The sequence below is a fragment of the Gorilla gorilla genome, chromosome 13 (genome assembly GCF_029281585.2).
Source record: "Gorilla gorilla gorilla isolate KB3781 chromosome 13, NHGRI_mGorGor1-v2.1_pri, whole genome shotgun sequence".
Classification (NCBI taxonomy): Eukaryota; Metazoa; Chordata; class Mammalia; order Primates; family Hominidae; genus Gorilla; species Gorilla gorilla.
The window spans coordinates 61,972,127-61,990,533 of NC_073237.2; the positions used below are offsets into that span (position 1 = coordinate 61,972,127).

The 18,407-nt window shown below is 40.5% G+C and overlaps 1 protein-coding gene across 4 annotated transcripts in view; it reads right to left on the minus strand.

Annotated features, from left to right (window-relative positions):
- Positions 1–2,340: 2,340 nt before the first annotated feature.
- The window catches only part of VLDLR (very low density lipoprotein receptor), a 33,151-nt gene continuing 17,084 nt past the window's right edge, over positions 2,341–18,407 (minus strand). Inside the window, exons 3-19 of one of the 4 annotated variants that reach the window (XM_004047752.5) lie at positions 16,869–16,991; positions 15,351–15,473; positions 13,319–13,690; positions 13,100–13,222; positions 12,891–13,013; positions 11,987–12,106; positions 11,758–11,883; positions 11,095–11,266; positions 10,287–10,505; positions 9,256–9,374; positions 8,501–8,640; positions 8,038–8,179; positions 6,328–6,474; positions 5,329–5,412; positions 4,869–4,949; positions 3,868–4,037; positions 2,341–2,993 (exon numbers count right to left, since the gene is read on the minus strand). In XM_004047752.5, the coding sequence (XP_004047800.4) occupies positions 2,958–2,993; positions 3,868–4,037; positions 4,869–4,949; positions 5,329–5,412; positions 6,328–6,474; positions 8,038–8,179; positions 8,501–8,640; positions 9,256–9,374; positions 10,287–10,505; positions 11,095–11,266; positions 11,758–11,883; positions 11,987–12,106; positions 12,891–13,013; positions 13,100–13,222; positions 13,319–13,690; positions 15,351–15,473; positions 16,869–16,991 (2,420 nt within the window). In that variant the 3' untranslated portion in view covers positions 2,341–2,957. The remainder of the gene's footprint in view (positions 2,994–3,867; positions 4,038–4,868; positions 4,950–5,328; positions 5,413–6,327; positions 6,475–8,037; positions 8,180–8,500; positions 8,641–9,255; positions 9,375–10,286; positions 10,506–11,094; positions 11,267–11,757; positions 11,884–11,986; positions 12,107–12,890; positions 13,014–13,099; positions 13,223–13,318; positions 13,691–15,350; positions 15,474–16,868; positions 16,992–18,407) is intronic. The other 3 variants (XM_004047751.5, XM_019034128.4, XM_019034129.4) reach the window with 3 other exon arrangements.

Sequence of the window (18,407 nt, forward strand, 5' to 3'; positions counted from 1 at the left end):
AGATAGCTTGCACAAGGGCACTTAAAAATTTGGACAGAGGAACTTGGCTGGATTTCTTTACCAGAGGCCACAAATCTGTTTATTCATCTATCATCAATCTTTGTGGCAATTCCTAAAATTTCTGGAGGGTCCACTTTCACTTTGTGTGACAGGCTCATCTAACTCCAAATATTCTCCTTTAGTGTATGATAAGCTTCATATTTTACCTCTTATTATCTTCTACATTGAACTCTAGAGACACAGCAAACTTATCCTAACAACACATTTCACATAGAATTTAAGTTATTGTTTGGGTGATAAAGCCGAGGCCTGTTATCATTCATGCACTATTATTGCAAGCTGTATTGACTAGTAGTTTAGTCATATAACTATTTTTTTCTTTTATTTTTATAAATTTTTTTTTTTGTAGAGACAGGGTCTCACCATGTTGCTCAGGCTGGTCTCAAACTCCTGGCCTCAAGTGATCCTCCTGCCTTGGCCTTCCAAAGTGCTGGGATTATAGGCATGAGCCACCATGCCTGGCCCACCAATATATCTATTCTTATTTCAATAGGAATATCTAGTTACTTTGTTTCTACAAATGAGTTTGTACCTCTTAGGTACAATGAGTTGTACCTTGGCTTCTTACTGGGGAGGACGTGGTAAAAACAATGAGACGTTTTAGACTCTTTGAGGGTTGGAAACTTTACCCAGAACATGAAAGAACATACTAGGGACAGGAATTCAAAAGATGATGATAGAGAATAATACTTTATTTGCCAAAACAAACTTTGGGCCTTATAATTAATTAATACTGTATAATCCTTATAATGGGGAAAGCAATAGTATCAAACTTCAAGCTTCTAAAGGGAATTTGGTATTACTCCAGTTAAAAAAAAAAAATCCATGTTTTTTGTACCACAGCAGGGTCAGAGCAGCAGCCAAACTCTGAAATGGCTTTCAGAGTTCATGATGAATGCTAACCTACTTACCAAACAGGCACTTCAGCTACTCACTGTCAGCAGGCCACATCCTGTTCAGTGTGATGACTAAATGTAGAGTAAGGAAAATGTGGAGAGCAGACAGTTCTATATTCATGACTACAGCCTTTTCCTTCTACATGCTTGACCTCCAAACCTCCCATGAAAAAAAGGTCCAAGGCTATCTTTTCTTTTTCATTCAGTTGACCAAAATCACAAGGGGGCATCCCTTAAGACAACAGAACCAACTTCCCCTTCATCTAGTAGGATTAATTTCCTTGCTTAAGCCACAAACAAGATGTTAACTGCCTTATATTTCATATGCAAGTGAAATATGAGTCATCCACTGATTCATGTAGCAACACAAAACATCTTCTCTTCATCCTCTTGCTACTGTGTTGGTCGGTCATTTAATTCCAGAGGAATTGCTGTACCTTCCGCAGCCAACTCTCCACCTCACTTGTGACACGCAGCATGCACCCGGTGCTTCAAGTCTTTTGTCTTTCCTTGCTTCCAGACATCCTGAGACTTTAGAGAAAGAAACTAATGGCCAACCTGATGGAAAATTCACTAAATTCCCTGTACAGTTTTTTCTTTGTCTCAAACTCCTCATCTGCTCTTCATACTGTAAGTTCCAGAAACTGTCCATAGTAAGAATCTGCCCCATCCCAGCCAGGATAAAAATTTAGGTGATATTGCAATTATATTCTTCATGAAGTCACAGTAAAACAGTGGTTTTTAAGCTTTAGTTTACATCAGTAGTGCCTGAAGCGCTTATGAAAGCAGGTTGCAGCCCTCGCCCCCAGAGTTTCTGATTCAGTAGGTCTGGGATGGGGCTGCGAACTTGCATTTCTAATACATTCCCAGGTGATGCAGATGCTTCTGTTCTCAGGACCACACTGAGAAACCTGCCTTAGACTGTTCAAGAATGCCATTGCTTGCTATCCTCCCTGGCCATCTTCACAGTAAGACAGTCTAGACTTTTATAAGAAGAAAGCCCTTATCCATGCCTTAGAAGGCACTTGTCCTTGACCTATATAAATGACAGAACATGGAAAACAGAGACTTAACTATAAAGAAGCAGAATTCATAGAAATCTTAGCACGTGTTTCTCGATCAGGAAACAAGTTAATGGAAAAGAAACTCCTCTAACCAAGAGGAATTCTAGGTATAGACTAAGCTAGCTTCTTTTACACAGTAAGAAATATTTTGGGAGCAAATGTTAAACAGTACTTCATTTTTTAACTGTACTAGGGTGTAAGAGAAACCAGCCCAATTACAGGCTTAGTTATACAACATCAAGAACTACAGCTCATACATTTAGTTAGAACACTTGATACTACTCAGGATAGGAGTTCATCCTAGAGGAACAGGCACAAACCATGGTTAAGCTGCTTGGTTTAATTTTTTAGCACTTGAAAAAAAATGTACAGTAGTTTGAACACTCAGTCTTTGCAAACCTCCATTGAGGTCAAAGATTTCATTCATACGTACAAAATTAGTTTATAAATTTTTTTGGCAATTTCATCTTAGTAACCCGTTTTATCCTATTGCCATTGTCCCAACCATTGAAAAAGTTTACAATAATTTACATAGAAATATTTTCAAAGTGCTTAAGAATAGTGATTGTTCTCTGGGATATTTACAGATGGCCTATACAATGTATGTACAGGTGGTATACACTATGGCACAAGTTTCATTGCTGGAATATGGCTTTCTAGGGAAAGTGCATATTTGGCCAGAGGTGGCAATACTGTCTAGAAATTCAAGGGTTACAGATACTCGGTAACCACATCCAAAGCTGAAGTAGAATGTGGACAAGAATATTTACAAAAGTAATATAAAAACGGTCAAGTACACAAGCTTGATCCACGCAAAGGTATCTTGATGTTCTTCCAGCCGAGAGGAAGAAAAAGAGACTTCAGCTGCTGGCTCGGTTACCATTCCGACGGGGGTTTTATTTGTTTAGACCTCAAAGGTCAACACTTGTCACAGAAGTCAAGCTAGATCATCATCTGTGCTTACAACTGATATCTGTGGAAAAGAAGAAGTATAGAATGAGCTTGGTGATCACTCACTGATGGCAACTCTAGTCTTTAAAATGGACCTTGCTTTTGAGTTGGTCATTCAAACACTCAGAGTGCTTAGAAGAAAAGTCAGTCAGATACAAAAGAGTAATGCATTTAACTTGAATTCAACTATACCTGCTTGGTAGTGAGATAAGATAGTGTGACTAATTCTGTCTTTTCTACTTAATGATCATAAGTCTTGGGGAAAAATGTGAAAAGCCATGTGTGTGTCAAGAATTGACCACCGTTCCATGTTTCACCGGAGTTTGAGAGGGGAGTGATCAATACTTGTATACTTGTTTTGTTCAGCCTGTTTCCTACGTGAAGGCCAAATACTCCACTTGGGTTTCATCTGAAGAACAAGTGAGTGACTATTGCTGGAAGAAAAGCTAGCTATACTAAAGGTGGTGGGATACTTTTTAAAGCAAAGCATATCATAATTTTGGCTAAGTGAATCTTACTCAATACACTGACTTTAAGCCAACTCCCCTATATATGATATGCTAATTTACTTTCAAATATCCAGTAGGCAATGGATTTAATAGTTCAGTAATGAGCTACTTGGTTCATGCTAGTATTTACATGTCATTTCTATAACCAAAAATATCTTAATATAGTGGTGACCTTAAGTTGACCCACTTGTCAGTTGGTGAGGGTTAGATGCTGATCAACTGACTGACTTATGTTCTAACAGGCTATACTGTCTAATAGCCAGGTAGCAGATGAAGTGTTTGTTTGGTAACTCCATCATCCTAATGGCTCTCTCTCTCTCACCCAGGTCTCCTTTCTGAGAAGTCTCACTTCAAGCCATGCTGTATAAAGACACAAAGCTGACTTACTGCTGGGTACGTGTGTCCAACAGAAGCACTGTGTCTACCAATGTCTATGGAGAGGTCCTCTTCAGTGGTTTTCAAGTACACAGGATTGTCAAAGTTCATGCTTTTCATGTTCTTGTGTTGCCAATTCCGCCACATCAAGTAGCCACCTACTGCTGCCATCACTAAGAGCACTGAAAAAAATCAGAGGGTAGCTAAGTGAGCTAAGTCTAGTATTGGAACATACAAGAAAGGTAATAACGTTCAGGAATCCATAATAATTGACATTAGTAAAAATGCCATGTTTTATGGAGCTAGGATAACTAGAAGTTGGAATACACATGGGCCAGGAGCTTGAAACAAGTTCAGCCCAGAGGTAGCTCTATGCACTGGAGCTGGACTAGCCACATCCATCCAGGCAAGGGCAGGGTCCTCGGTCCCACCTTAGGCTCACCAAATTAAAATTGCAGAAGGTTCTGGAGAGCTATTCAGGTGGTCCTGGTGTGTTAGCTAAGCTTGGGTCTATTAATTTAGGACAAAGGTTTTTATAGCAAAGTCCTTATAATTTGCATGTCTCATAATAGTTTTAGAGGTCCTTTTCCGTAGGTTTGAAAATTCTTAACTGCTTTTAATTTATCCTCAACAAGTCCTGTAACTCTTAGCATTTAAGCATTTGTGCATCTCCTCTGTAGGAAGCATTACACACATTTCAAAGGGGGAACAGAACAGTACACTAGTTAAAGAGACTTATTAGAAAAGGGGATAAGCCAGGTTAACAGTGCGGAAGTAGAAAGCACTAACTGTTGAACACTTATCATGCCAGTTACTGTGCCAAAGGTACAACTGAAGAGAAAGATATGGGCCTTAATTTAGTGTATTATGTGGTGGAGAAAGCGAACGTAATTCAGTGTCATAAATGCTAGACAGCATAAAGGGCCGTGAAAGGGGTAGCTCCAGATGAACAAAAAATCTTCATCTGGTGTCTAAGAAGTTCTTGAACCCAGACTTGTAGGAAATCTACTTACAGAGAGGAAGAATGGCCCATGCGGCAGAAGTCCCTTTTGGGGGAACACTGACCTCTGATACTGCTGTGGTCACATTGATCCCTACAGAGGAATAAAAGGAATCAGTTTAGAAGGATCTGTATTCAGACTTAGAAATTTACCCATCAGGTAAGGAGCCAAAACCTTTGCATCCAATATTGATGTTCAGTATCTACTACAATTGAACACCAGGAACAACTCTGGCTTAGAAGTATTTGAGTCACATGCTGTAGTAGCCATTGCACTGACAGACAGTTCTCTACTAGAAACCTTTAAGATCAGTCAGGAAAAGATATGCAAGTTTTAAGTCTTTGGTGTTTAAATATAGGTTACCAATTGGGGCAGAAATAGTAGTTAAAGGCTGCATTAATTATTTAAGCTATAAATACAAAGAGTGTGGCTGTTAGTTGAGATTAACAGTTTGCAGTACTGAACTCAATACCTCCAGGAACTAGTCCACTAGTTGGTGAAATTTCTGTTGTGTTCGTATCTTTTGTCTCACTGTAAGTCACAGTAGTTGCAGTACCTGAATTATAAAAACCAAGAACCTGGTTAATGCCAAGGTTCCAGCATGGCTAGCTGTTTTGTCCAGACAAGCCATGTAAAAGGTTATTTTAAAACCAGGTAAAATAGACAAACCACTGCTGAACTAAGTTGTACAGCTGATGTGTCAAAATTGAAATAGAAAATTGAAATAGCAATCTTCATGCAAAAAAGAGATACATGAAACTTTGGGAAGAACAGTCGTTGTTTGGAATGTGACAATTCAAAATGATGGACAACCATATTTTATCCCTCTAAACAACATCCCATGTTCCTGGAAACTATGAGAAGTGTTCTCAAGATGCTCTGGTATACCAGGCATACCAGACTGTCTTGCAACTAATTTCTTGGTAAACTGAGCTAATCCCTGCCTGACCATGAATTACGCTAATAAAAACCTCATCAGCCTCACCATACAAGCTCCTTGATCACACAAATGACTTTAATTTGCCACTTAATCAATCAAAAGTTAAGAACAGAAGACTAAATGCAAATTCAGCTTAAGTGTTATTTTAGGGTAGCATCACCCACTGAGGCAATGAGGTTTCTGTAACCATGGCCTTCCTTAAGCATAATTTCTGTCCTCCTCCTTTTGAGGAAAAATGTTAAGGCCTCGTTTAATTACCTGCAAGTTGGCTAGCTCAGTGCTGTTAAGGGACTAGGTACAAATTAGTGTAAGGTATGTTGACACTTTAGTCTCCTATAAACTCATTTAATGTTGAAATGGGTTAAAGTCAGTTCTAAAGAAATGACATGATAACCCGGCATACAACAATAGCAGATATCTTCTCAAATCTATTCAAAGAATTAGCTAAAACAGAATTCTTAAAAATCCAAGCTTGTGTCTTATATTGCTTGTTGTAGGTTCTACTTGTGGTTGAAACACAAAATGCCTTACTTTGACAGTCTCGGCCATTTTCCTCTACATTGTACCCATTGGGACAGGAACAGGTATATTTTGGAGAGTGATCATTAATCTGTGGTGCTGGCAGGCATAGGTATTCACATCCTCCATTCTCCATGTCTTCTTCACACCAATTTTTACCTAGTCAGGAAAAAAAATACCACTAAAATGGGTATTCCGGTGCCTAGTATATATAAAGCCTTGTTCTACATGTTGAAGACCTGAGTCCTTGCCCCCAAGAGCTTAAACTTGTCTACTCTGCCAGTCCTTCAAGTGAGAGCAATATCAAGGAAGAATAAGTATAAAGGTACAGGCAGCATGCTCTAAGGACACCAGATAAGGGACCTCTTGGAGATAGATAGACTGTAAAAGTTATGCCTTTAAGAGATAGATGCCAAAAGAGGAGGTAGGGAAGGGAGGTGAGGGACCAGGACCGGCTCTCACTATTTGCCCAAGGTTTAGCGTGAAGGCTTAGAGAAAGGAGACTAGGCATGTTCTCCTGGTTTTCTCTTGACTTGCTCCAACAAAATGGAAGGAAACTCAGCCTTAGGAAGGTTTGAAGGTTTTATTTAGATAGAACCAGCCAAGTGTTTTCAGCAGGAGATAATATAACCCGATGTGTTTGAGAATCTACACAATCCTATATCAGGTGTGTCACAGGGGGAAGGTAGGTGTTATGAGTTGAATGGTGTCCCTCCCTAAAATTCATATATTGAAGTCCTAGTACCTCAGAATGTGATCTTATTTGGAGATATTGAGGATAGGATATTTACAGAGGTAATCAAATTAAAATGAAGTCATTAAGGTGGGCTCTAATCCAATATGACTGTTATTACAGCTCACGCCTGTAATTCCAGCACTTTAGGAGGCCGAGGCAGGCAGATTACTTTGGGTCAGGAGTTGGAGACCAGTCTGGCCAACATGGTGAAACCCCATCTCTACTAAAAATACAAAGTTTAGCTGGACGTGGTGGCTCACTCCTGTAGTCCCAGCTACTCGGGAGGCCGAGGCAGGAGAATTGCTTGAACACAGGAGGCGGAGGTTGCAGTGAGCCGAGATTGTGCCACTGCACTCCAGCCTGGGTGACAGAGTGAGAGTCAGTCTCCAAAAAAAAGAAAAAGAAAGAAAGCAAGAAAGCTGGACACGAGCATATACAGAGGGAAGATGATGTGAAGAGACAAAGGGGGAAGAGCACCAACAACAGACCAAGAAGAGGCCTGGAACAGACCCTTCCCTCACAGCCCTCAAGAGGCACCAACCCTCCTGGCACCTTGATTTCAGACTTCTGGCCTCCAGAATTTTGAGACAATAAATTTCTGTTGTTTAAGGCAGTTTGTGGTACTTCATTGCAAAAATCCTAGCAAACTAACAGTAGAGAAAGCTTGTAGCACAAAAGCTACTTGGGAGGCTACTGCAATAGTCTTGGCAAGAGGGGCTGAAGGCCAAGGGGACATGAATGAAACAGAAATAAAAGCTCTGACACTGAGGCTTGGGAGGAAAGCTAGGAGCTGAAGTTGAGAAGCCATTTCTCTAAGGCAGCAGAAATAAAAAAATAACATGTGAAATGTTTAAGGTAGGGTACAGGAGGGCAAAAGTTCCCTTTTAAAGAAAACTGAGTTGCCAAGAGCTACTGACATCCAGCAGGCTCTGTGTCATGCTGCTTCCCTTAAAGTAGTTATTAAGGACTGTGCTTCTCCACGGTACCTGATGGCTGTACAAGTTCATGATAGACAATGATGTCTTGGGCATCATTAAGGTTGTTGACTAGAGTGGCTAGCTCTGATCCAGTGAATTTATTGGCACCATAGACTGCTTCATTTTCCCCATCTATCCAGTAGACACGATCCTAAAACAGAACCCCACAATTAGCATGTACATCCAGGATTAACACAAGTCCATTTCTAAGGTCATCATCATTTACTTCTCATTTAATGGACTCAGTTTACTGAATGCTGAACTGGGACACTGGATATAAAACTGTAAAAGAATCAAGTTTAGGTTTGGAGTGCTTCTGGGAATTAGTGTCTAATTTGTACCAGGTTTTAAGTGAAAGCAGTTTCTCAAGCCATGTTCAGCTGCTCTTCCCTCCTCCCGCTATGTCTGTTATTTCTTCTCAAAGTGATATAGTAGCTCAAAGGTACACACTTTGATGTGAGACACATCTTACCTCAAATATTGTTAGTGCAAGAGGATGAGCTAGGAACTCCAGAGACTTTAGTACTATCCTACGATCTTGGCCATTCAAGTCCACGCTGGATAACATGTGCAACTTAGAATCAAGCCAATAGAGGCGACTTTTTATAAGGTCTAGGTAGGAAAAGAATTGTCATTACATGACAAGCCACTACTACTCTGGCTTCCATTTAAAATATCTAATGAATTAATAATCTACTTTCATGGTTCTTTCCCCAGCAGGGTTTCTTAACAGGGGTCAGACAAACCTTGCAAAGCAGCATGCAGAGCCTGTATCCACATTCATTTTTGGGGACTAACAGGGTACCTGAGATTCTCAAAGTAAATGACTTAAGAAATATTACTCACATTACAGAAAATATTAAAAGAGGCTACCATTTTGTTGTTCTCCTCCAAAAACCCAGAAGAAAACTGTTAAAATCCTGCAATTCAGGAAATGCTAAGGCACTCATGCCCAGAATATTTAGTATGAGTGCACCCAAGACCCAACATTCACTGAATTTGTGTCACATATTAGGCCCAGCTGGACAACAGGCCAGTAATTATGGAATGTGTAATTTGTTAATCCACCATTTTACTTGTGTTGTTCAGTTACTCCCATTGAAAATTCCTGCTAGAATTTAGGCGGAAGCAGTAGAGTCATCTGCTAGTCCAGAATTCACCATGGAGATAAATGGAAACACTATGAAGATAGCTGAGTGGGTGGTCGACACGGAAGCACATACATACCAAGTGTAATTCCGTTAGGCCACTGGATATCCGCTGTCACCAGTGGACGTCTATCGAATCCATTCATTCCTGCTTTTTCTATTTTAGCTGGTTCACCCCAGTCTGACCAGTAAACAAAGCTGTGAAAAATTAAATGAGAAATAAGCCTCAGTGGTTTAGAAGGAATAAAGTTGTAGCTTGAAACAAAAATTTAAAATTTGAGCAGAAAACTCAAGGCATTCTCTAGTGACAAACAGTAACACTTAAGGGTCTAAATTATGTTCTAGGTAAATAAAACTGAATATTAAGAATCTACAAGCTCATTATTAACTATAATAATCTATGTCTGTCTGACATTTAAATTTCGGCCCAAAGTCACAAGGTTATGTTTCCTCTTTAAAAGGTCAGTTCTTTCAGAGGAGTGAAAGACAAACATCCTTCAAATTTCATAGCAGGGGTTGGCTGACTGATTCTAATGAGGCTGCATGGGGGCCAGTTGTGATGACTACAGCCTTAGTCAACTTCCTAAGCTGCTCTTCTATGTTACTTAGTGGCAATTTACAGAACCCCCTTAGTGAAATGTTTCTAGAAAGGTCTGTTTATTTCTGCTGGACTTTCAGACAACTTGCACACTTAGATGCAATGTGGTTACCCAAATCCTCACAATTCAGGCTGTCATTTAGGTTTGATCATCCAGAGCTAGCCCAGCAAAGCATTCAGTCAAAAATTAAAAAATCACTTGCGTAGAAACTGGGTGGACAAAAGGGTTCAGATACAGCTTTTGGTACACACATCAGATCAGGAATGTTAATTCATTAATGTCAACCAGCAATCAGTCATACGAGAGTCAGACAGGAGGACCTGTCATATAGATAAGGACATCCCAGGGTCACTGAACTGGGGAAAAACTGATACCTTGAATTAGAATTCTAATTCTTTGTTGTAGAAGGCTCATAAACCTTGAGATTTTAGTACTAATTCAGGTATGAGAAAGCTCCTGACCTACACAGATACCATTCCAAAGGCTATGTGATGGAAAACAGACTACAAACCCAGACAGTGGGTCCACAGCTATGGAGGCAGGCTCTCGCAAGTCAGAGTTAAACAGGAACTTCCTCTTGGTTCCATCTAGGGTAGCTACTGAAATAGTCTTAGAAGCCGCATCAGTCCAGTAGATGGTCTTGTACACCCAATCAACAGCAATGGCTGCAGGATTATAGACATTGTCGATCATTTTAACATGTCTACCAACCTTGTCATCAATTGAGGCACTGAAACAGAATAGGTCACAAGAAATTTAAGAGTTTGACACAATTAGAGCTTGGAGAATGGACTTTTTGCTTACAAAATGGTCAATGACTTTGTTCAGAAAGAAATCTAGTTAACACCACAGTTCACCACTCAAATTATTTAACCATGCTGCTTACTGATCCTAAATTAATAATGCTGTAGATTATCTAGTTGCTGGTATGTATTCTATATACAAGAACAACAAATTTCTAAGTGAAGCTATTTGTTTCAGTATCCATCATCTGAGTTTCTATAGTTCCCATTAAGAAAAGGCTGTACTACCATTTCTATTTGTAGCAACAATGAACAGTTCTCAATTAACTGTAGAGAAAAGGGAGAAAATATAAAAAAATATGAAAGATGTCATCTTTTACTTCATAGACAATTGTTAGTTTCTAATTAGGAAGTGATAACAGTTTAATAAAGAATTAGCATTAGATTTAATGTCCCCAGGTAATTCGATGCTAGATGGGGCTAGACACAAAAGAAACTCCTCCAAACTATCCCACAGATCACTTCCCAAGTGACAATGACTTATGTCAAGACACCACAAAAGGAACTGAAAGTTACCTGAAGATAGCCTTTTGGCTTAGATCAGCCCAGAATAGTTTCTGAGCAGCAATGTCAGCATCGAGAGCCACAGTGTTTCTTAGCTGTTCAACTAGTTGGATATATTCTTTCCTCTCTAAGCCGATCTTCCTGATGTCTCTTCGATTAGTGAAGATCAGACTTGGCTCTTTGCCTGCAAGATGGAAGTCAGGGTTACTTAGTTTTGCTTTAAGAAGGCAAGGTCTTTCTAAACCACCTCCTCCCAGCAGAGGAGCACTTAGAAAATAAAGGTATTGTGGAATACCTCAGTAGTATCTGTTCTGGAGTTCCTGCCCCTGGGACCTGCAAGTGCTTCCTACAGTTTAGGAAGGCAGCCCTGGGGTTACAGCCTTAGACAACAGGGTGGGTGATGAATAAGTCACTTATTTGAGTTGCACTCAAGTTTTGGAAATAGAGCATGCAAACCTGGTAGGTATTCATGGTATCATATGCAAAAGGAATGATCAAGGTAGGTATCTAGGGGAGAGATCTGCTATTTGACCTATACTGCTGTATTATGAGGTTAGCAGCATTGTTCTCAAGTACAATTTCATGTTTAGTTTGACTATTGTAGTCACTGGCTGTACCTTTTAGAGGCACTTACTCATAAAGGTACAATAGCCATACCAGTCCAAGTTCATTTACCTACTGCCTTGCACACGCCAGTAGCAAGATCCATTTGATAGCCACGACTACATTCACACTTGTAACCGCCTTTTAAGTTGATACAAATTTGACTGCAGATTCCTGGATTTTGGCATTCATCAATATCTAGGAGGGAAATCAGAATTAGTCTTGCTGCTCCTATACCTTACTAGGTACATACTATCCTTTCCCATCACCTGCAGGGTCCAGGTTTTCTTCTTAGACTCACCTCCACAGGTTTTCCTGTCTATCAGTTCAAACCCAGCTGCACAGTCACACTCGTAGCCTATAACTAGGTCTTTGCAGATATGGGAACATCCACCATTATTTACCAAGCATTCGTTTATATCTGGAATAAAAATGTAGCAGTCACTTGACAACTTACTTTCAATTAATATCTGTCTTTCACATTTAAAACCCAGGCTATTTGTGATAACTTATCTAGTTGGCCTGGTCAAACCCATGATTTGTCTAAGACCTAATCATTTATTTTATAGGTATATATTTCAGGGTGGATTATCTAACTCCTTGGCAAGTTACCAGTTGGTCAAGCATTTAGTCAAGTTTCTCTATTGATGATCAGTTATCTTTAAGGAGGTTAAACTATAAACCAGTTTGGGCCGGGCGCGGTGGCTCATGCCTGTAATCCCAGCACTTTGGAAGGCCGAGGCGGGTGGATCACGAGGTCAGGAGTTCGAGACCAGCCTGGCCAACATGGTGAAACCCTGTCTCTACTAAAAATACAAAAAAAAAAAAAAAAATTATCCGGGCGCGGTGGTGGGTGCCTATAGTCCCAGCTACTCAGGAGGCTGAGGCAGGAGAACTGCTTGAACCCGGGAGGCAGAGGTTGCAGTGAGCCGAGATTGCATCATTGCACTCCAGCCTGGGCAACAAGAGTGGAACTCCATCTCAAAAAAAAAAAAAAAAAAAAACAAAAAACAACAAAAACAAAAACTATAAACTAGTTTGTCCTACCTGGGCTTTTAAGTCATAAAGTTTCACTCTGAAGTCTACAACTGAACTTCAGTACATTCAAAAGTTTAACTAGCCATCACGGGGGGTCCACACAGTGTTAGCCATACTGGATTGTATCAAACTTCCAGGATCTGTACTTGAACAACAAGTACACTTACGACACTCTTTCAGGGGCTCATCACTCCAGTCCCTGCAGTCCTGCTCCTGGTTACATACTTTGCTGATATCTATGCATTCTCCACTTCTGCACTTGAATTTTCCAGGGCCCAAGCACTGATTGACTACAAAGAGAAACAAAGAAGAGAGATTCCATGAGTGGGTCTGGTCAGAGCAATCCATTGCTTAACCAACAAGAAGAAACCCTTACCATTTTTGCAGTTGACTTCATCGGAACCATCGACACAGTCTCGGATACCATTACACTGCCTGCTGCCGTGGATGCAGCTGCCATCCTCACATTCAAATTGGTCAGGTCGGCAAGTTCGAGAGGCTACAAAGGGAGGAAACACCATGGAATGAAGCCAGCAAATTGTCCCAGTTGATACAGGGAAGAGAACTGAACATGCCATGCTAGAAAGCTACTTACGACAGTTGACCTCATCACTGCCGTCCTTGCAGTCAGGGTCCCCATCACATCGCCACTTCTTATGGATGCACTCGCCAGAGCTGCACTGGATTTCGCTGGCCGGACACTTGGTGTGTATAACTGGCTGACGGCCACACTGCTCCAGGGACTCATCAGATTGGTCGGAGCAGTCTGCATCATCGTCGCATACCCAGCTGATGGGGATGCAGGAGGAGGTGCTGCACTGGAACTCATGGGCGCCACAGGTTGGCGGGGCACAGTCCAGCTCATCACTGCCATCGCTGCAGTCATCCTGGCCATTGCATACAAAGTTCCTGGAGATGCAGCGGCCACTGGAGCAGGTGAACTCATTGGGACTACATGTTATATTGCCTATTAAGAGAGAGGATGCCCCATTGAAAATGCATCAAGATTGGTCCTTTCAAGATTCTTGTCCCAAAATCTAATACATTGATCTTTATTCATTAATCCTAACTTACTAGCCCAACTTAAAGGCTACAATGGAGTTAAATCAAGAACTTTTGTACAGTCTCATTGTACAAAAAATAAAGGCACACAATAAATAAGAAGAACAGAAATAAAGAACCAAGAAAATAGTTGAAGACTGGAAATTAATTTGAGATGAGAACCACAATTGACTCTAAAAGTGGCCATCATAAATAACAAACTGTAACAAGGGATTTCAATTTGGAAGGCAGAGATTGAGTTGTCCTTGAATCAACATACTGCTTGTCAGATCTTATCACGAGTTGAGAATATCATGCAATGTAATACTCACAACAAGCATTAAGACTTTGTCACCAAAACAGGTGAACCACATACCACCATACATGGTTCCTCTTTTTGGTCCTTTAAATAAGGATCAGGAATAACAAGTCTTAAACACTTTCCATTTTGAAAAAGTCACTGCCAGGGCTATAATCACCATTTAACAATCAGGTATGCTAACAATGATAAGCTAGTCCTACTAGCCAATTGGTACTTTGACTTAAATTCCTGCCAAATGTTTCAAGGTCACAATTTGGTAGCAATTAGAATAGAGACCACGACTCTCTTGGGAAGCAAAGTCTAGATTTATAAGGGAAACACTTGGCAGCACCAGGGCTTACCAATACAGAAAACCCAATTCTAGGATTGAACACTAAAACTCATTGGACTAGGTGCAGTGGTACTGACCTCAGGAGGCGACTTCTACACACAAGACTGGTGTTTCAACTGTAAGTGCCCTGAGCTCCCTTGACTACTACCATATCAGGAGGCCCATGCTTGTCAGACTTGGGAGCTGTAGGTTTTAGAGGCCCTATAAAAAGGGCAGTAGCTTGAAAGAACATTCAAAGCACTGTTTGTTCAACCTAGTGATTTTCCCAGGACCTCACCTTCAACATGCAGCATTTTATTAAAGATTTTCCAAGACCAGAAACATGAAAGAATAGGAAGCAGAGTTAGCTTTCAGAGACAGGAACTGCAACAGGAGACAAAGGTATCACCAGTTGGGTAGACTTTTCTTTGGGTATCTGAGGCAAGATGTTAATTCATGCTTCTGTGTCTTTTTTTTTTTTTTTTCTGGGAAAGTTATGCCAGAATCTAGTTCATGGGCAAAGAAATGCTTGTATAATACTCAAATAATTTATTCCGATAACCCAATCAAATTTAGACCTATGACTGTGTTTGCCAACCCTACTCACCTTCTAATTTTATTGTGCCAAAGTGCAAAAGACACATGAATTACTGTCAAAACAAAAGCCCACACAATTGCTGCTTCCCTGAGCTACTTCTATATATAAGTGCCTTGAATGACTTACCTTCTTATTTCTATTTGCCTAAAAGAAACACCAAGCAATGGTCAATTGCCATATGAATGTCTTTTAGGGTTTTAGGGCAGTTATGAAGGACAAGTAATTGAGCAGATAGTGAAGTCACTGAAAAGTGAGTCAATGTCAGTGCGTCTTCAGGCTTAGGTTAGTTTCCCCTGCCCACCCTTCCTTTAGGAAAAGGGTCTTTGGGTTACGTCACTCAACACTGATCTTCTTACCACAGTTTTCTTCATCTTCTCCACTGTCACAATCATTTTCACCATCACATCTCCAGGACACTGGGATACACTGAGTAGAATGGGCGCCACAGCTGATTTCATTTATGCGGCATGTTCTCATATCTGTTGATGATATACAGTCTCAAAAGAGCCTCAGAACTGATCAATGCAAAGCTGCTGCTCCTGTGCTGCCTGGAAGCACTAATACCTGTGACTCAGTAGCCTGGCACACTGGTGAAATTCTACTAACTGGCTGAAGCCTGGGGAGCTCTTTCATCAGCTCCATTCCTTAGAAGCTGTGCCAACCTATGCTACCTGGCAGTGTACGTGACAGCTTTGACCACGTCACTCCTTCAGGGTCCCATGGCGTGCTCAGTTCTGGCTTTTGTTTTACTTGGCGTGGTGAAGTTTATTGGCTGGCCTGCTCCTAGACCACTGTTTATCTGTTGGATATCAAGTGGGCACACCCAAATATTGTCATCTAATCTCAAATACATGAAAAGTCAGATGGTCAAACACCTACAAAATCTTCTATTGCCTAGATTCCTTTACAGGCCTCCTTCACAACGTCCTTTAGATTGACATCTTGCAAAGTAGCAGCATGCCCTAATGCTTGACTTGACCAGGTCATTCTCCACTAAAAGTTGAGGCTGAATCTTTACACAACCTGTCTTTAGCTCACAGGCCTTGAACTCACTTGCCTTGACCAATATTACTCCCCTCACTTCTTATCTAGAAAATTGAAAGTAACACCCTTATCTTCCTTTCTATTTGATTTTCTTTCATAATCACATTTTAGACCTAAATTGTGTTCATGTTAGTCCTTTTTTAGTGCTTCTACCAGTGCAGGCCTCTACTGACTCAAACTCTAAGACTTTCTTTGCCTTGACATTCATGTGATCTCAATTTATATGATCCCAAACCATCATTCTTTATGGTCTCATAGACTTTTTCCTAAGGACACAGGTATATACTTGCATACCTATGAAGTTTCTCTTATTTAAGAACAAGGTGTAAGATCTCCATTTTAGTAACTTTAGGTTACGTGTGTGTCAGAAGTCACTATATCACCCAATTACTAGATACCTTATCTCTTCAGTAATAGCTTTTTAATAGTATGATAAGCTGTGCTTCTAAAAGCTTTTGCTTGGCCCACAGGGAACCCTCACTTCTTGACTTAGCTTCCAGGACCAGAGTACCATCTGCTCAGTTATTATAATCAAACATTTGAAATCTATGCACCTAGTCAAGGAGTTCTTGATTGAATCTGCTGACTTCAGTTTTAAGTATTCAACAGTGAAGCTACCCAAGAGAATGTCAGTCTTGTTGGACCAGGGAGAACATTCTTTAAAGGAGGCTGATAAACTGGTAATGATTTGACTGCCCTTGGAGTCAACTGACCTAAACTTTAAGGCAGGCAAAGAAAAATGAATACCAAGTAGGAGATTAAGCAATACTTAGAAATGTTAGACACCGAACAACTTGGGAAAGTTCACGGCCAAAGCAAGTTACACTCACGGCACTGTTCTGGGCTTTCATCTGAACCATCTTCACAGTCAGGATCTCCATCACACTTCCATCGGCTGGGAACACACTGGCCATTGTTGCACACGAAGTCAGATTCAGCACACGTCTTCTTTACTACAAACGTTTATTTGAAGGGTTAAAGTTGAAGTCATTTACCCACAGCCCTAGCTTCACATGAGGGCTCATACTGCATTTTGGCATGTTTTGCTCTAAAAAAAGCTGAGTCAATGGGAACTCAACTGCCAATATCCAGGGGAAACTTCAGAAAAATTATTATTTTTTTTCAGAGGAGGAAGATGGTCATTTGACTTGGAGGAAACTGAAGTCAAAGTCAGACAGAGGTTGCCCATTATCTTACAACTCGGAGATACCTTACATTTAACTTCCTGCCTGTTTTATAATGTTGAGATTAAGTAACACTTTCATTTTCTACATGCATTTCTTCCAAGTTATTCAAGTACTTCATTTAACAGCTAAACATTCTATCTTCTGACTGGATCATAGTAGAACTGCTTGCTGGGGACTGAATGTTTGTCTCCACCCAAAATTCACGTGTTGAAATCCTAACCCCTAACATGATGTTATTAGGAGGTAGGGCCTCTGGGAGGTAATTAAGTCATAAGGGTGGAGCCCCCATGAATGGGATGAGCACCCTCATAAAAAGAAACCAGAGCACTTACTCTCTCTCTCTTTGTTATCTACTATGTAAGGATACAGTGAGAAGATGGTCATCTGCAAACCAGGAAGACAGCCCTCACCTGATATCAGATCTACTGGCAGATCTCTTCTCAGCCTCCACAACTATGAGAAATAAATTTCTGTTGTTTCAGCCACCCATTTATGGTATTTTTGTGAGAGCAGTCTGAGCTGACTAATATACTGTTCAAGGGGCATCCCTTAACAACACATGTGTTTAGTGTGGAGAATGAAGGCCAAACCCCAGTACTGAATATTGTCACCCATACTGGTCTACAGGGGCAAAGAAACTCATCAGGTAGAAAGGGGAGAAAACTCAATCAGTGTAACAAGAGATGTTGTATTTAGAATTCAAGGGAGAGAAGATTTTAGCCTTTCTAGCCAAGGGGTAGGCTAACATCAACCAGCTAAAAGTCATTGAAGCTGTCAGTGCTAACATCCATAACTGACTGCTAATGTTAAAATAGCCTAAGGAGAGGAATTGATTCTGTTGCTAATTCTTCCTGGGGCAGGTCTTTCCCCTATACTTAGGGTTACCATGCAATTTTTTGTCCAAACTGGGACAGTCTCAGCAGAAAGGGGACACTTTTAATTATATCTGGAAGATAAGCATAAACCAGGACTGTCCTAAGCAAATCGGGCAGCTTGATTATCCTACCCATGAAGGAATCACGGAGCAGGATGAATCTTGATATAAAGTAGCCACACAGGATACCCTAAGCTTATCTTTCTTAGATTATATTCTTTCTTGCCTATATGCTTATACCTTCTACCCAATTTCTATTTTAAAACATTCCTCTATAACATATATTCTGTGAAGGTAAATAAGTGAAA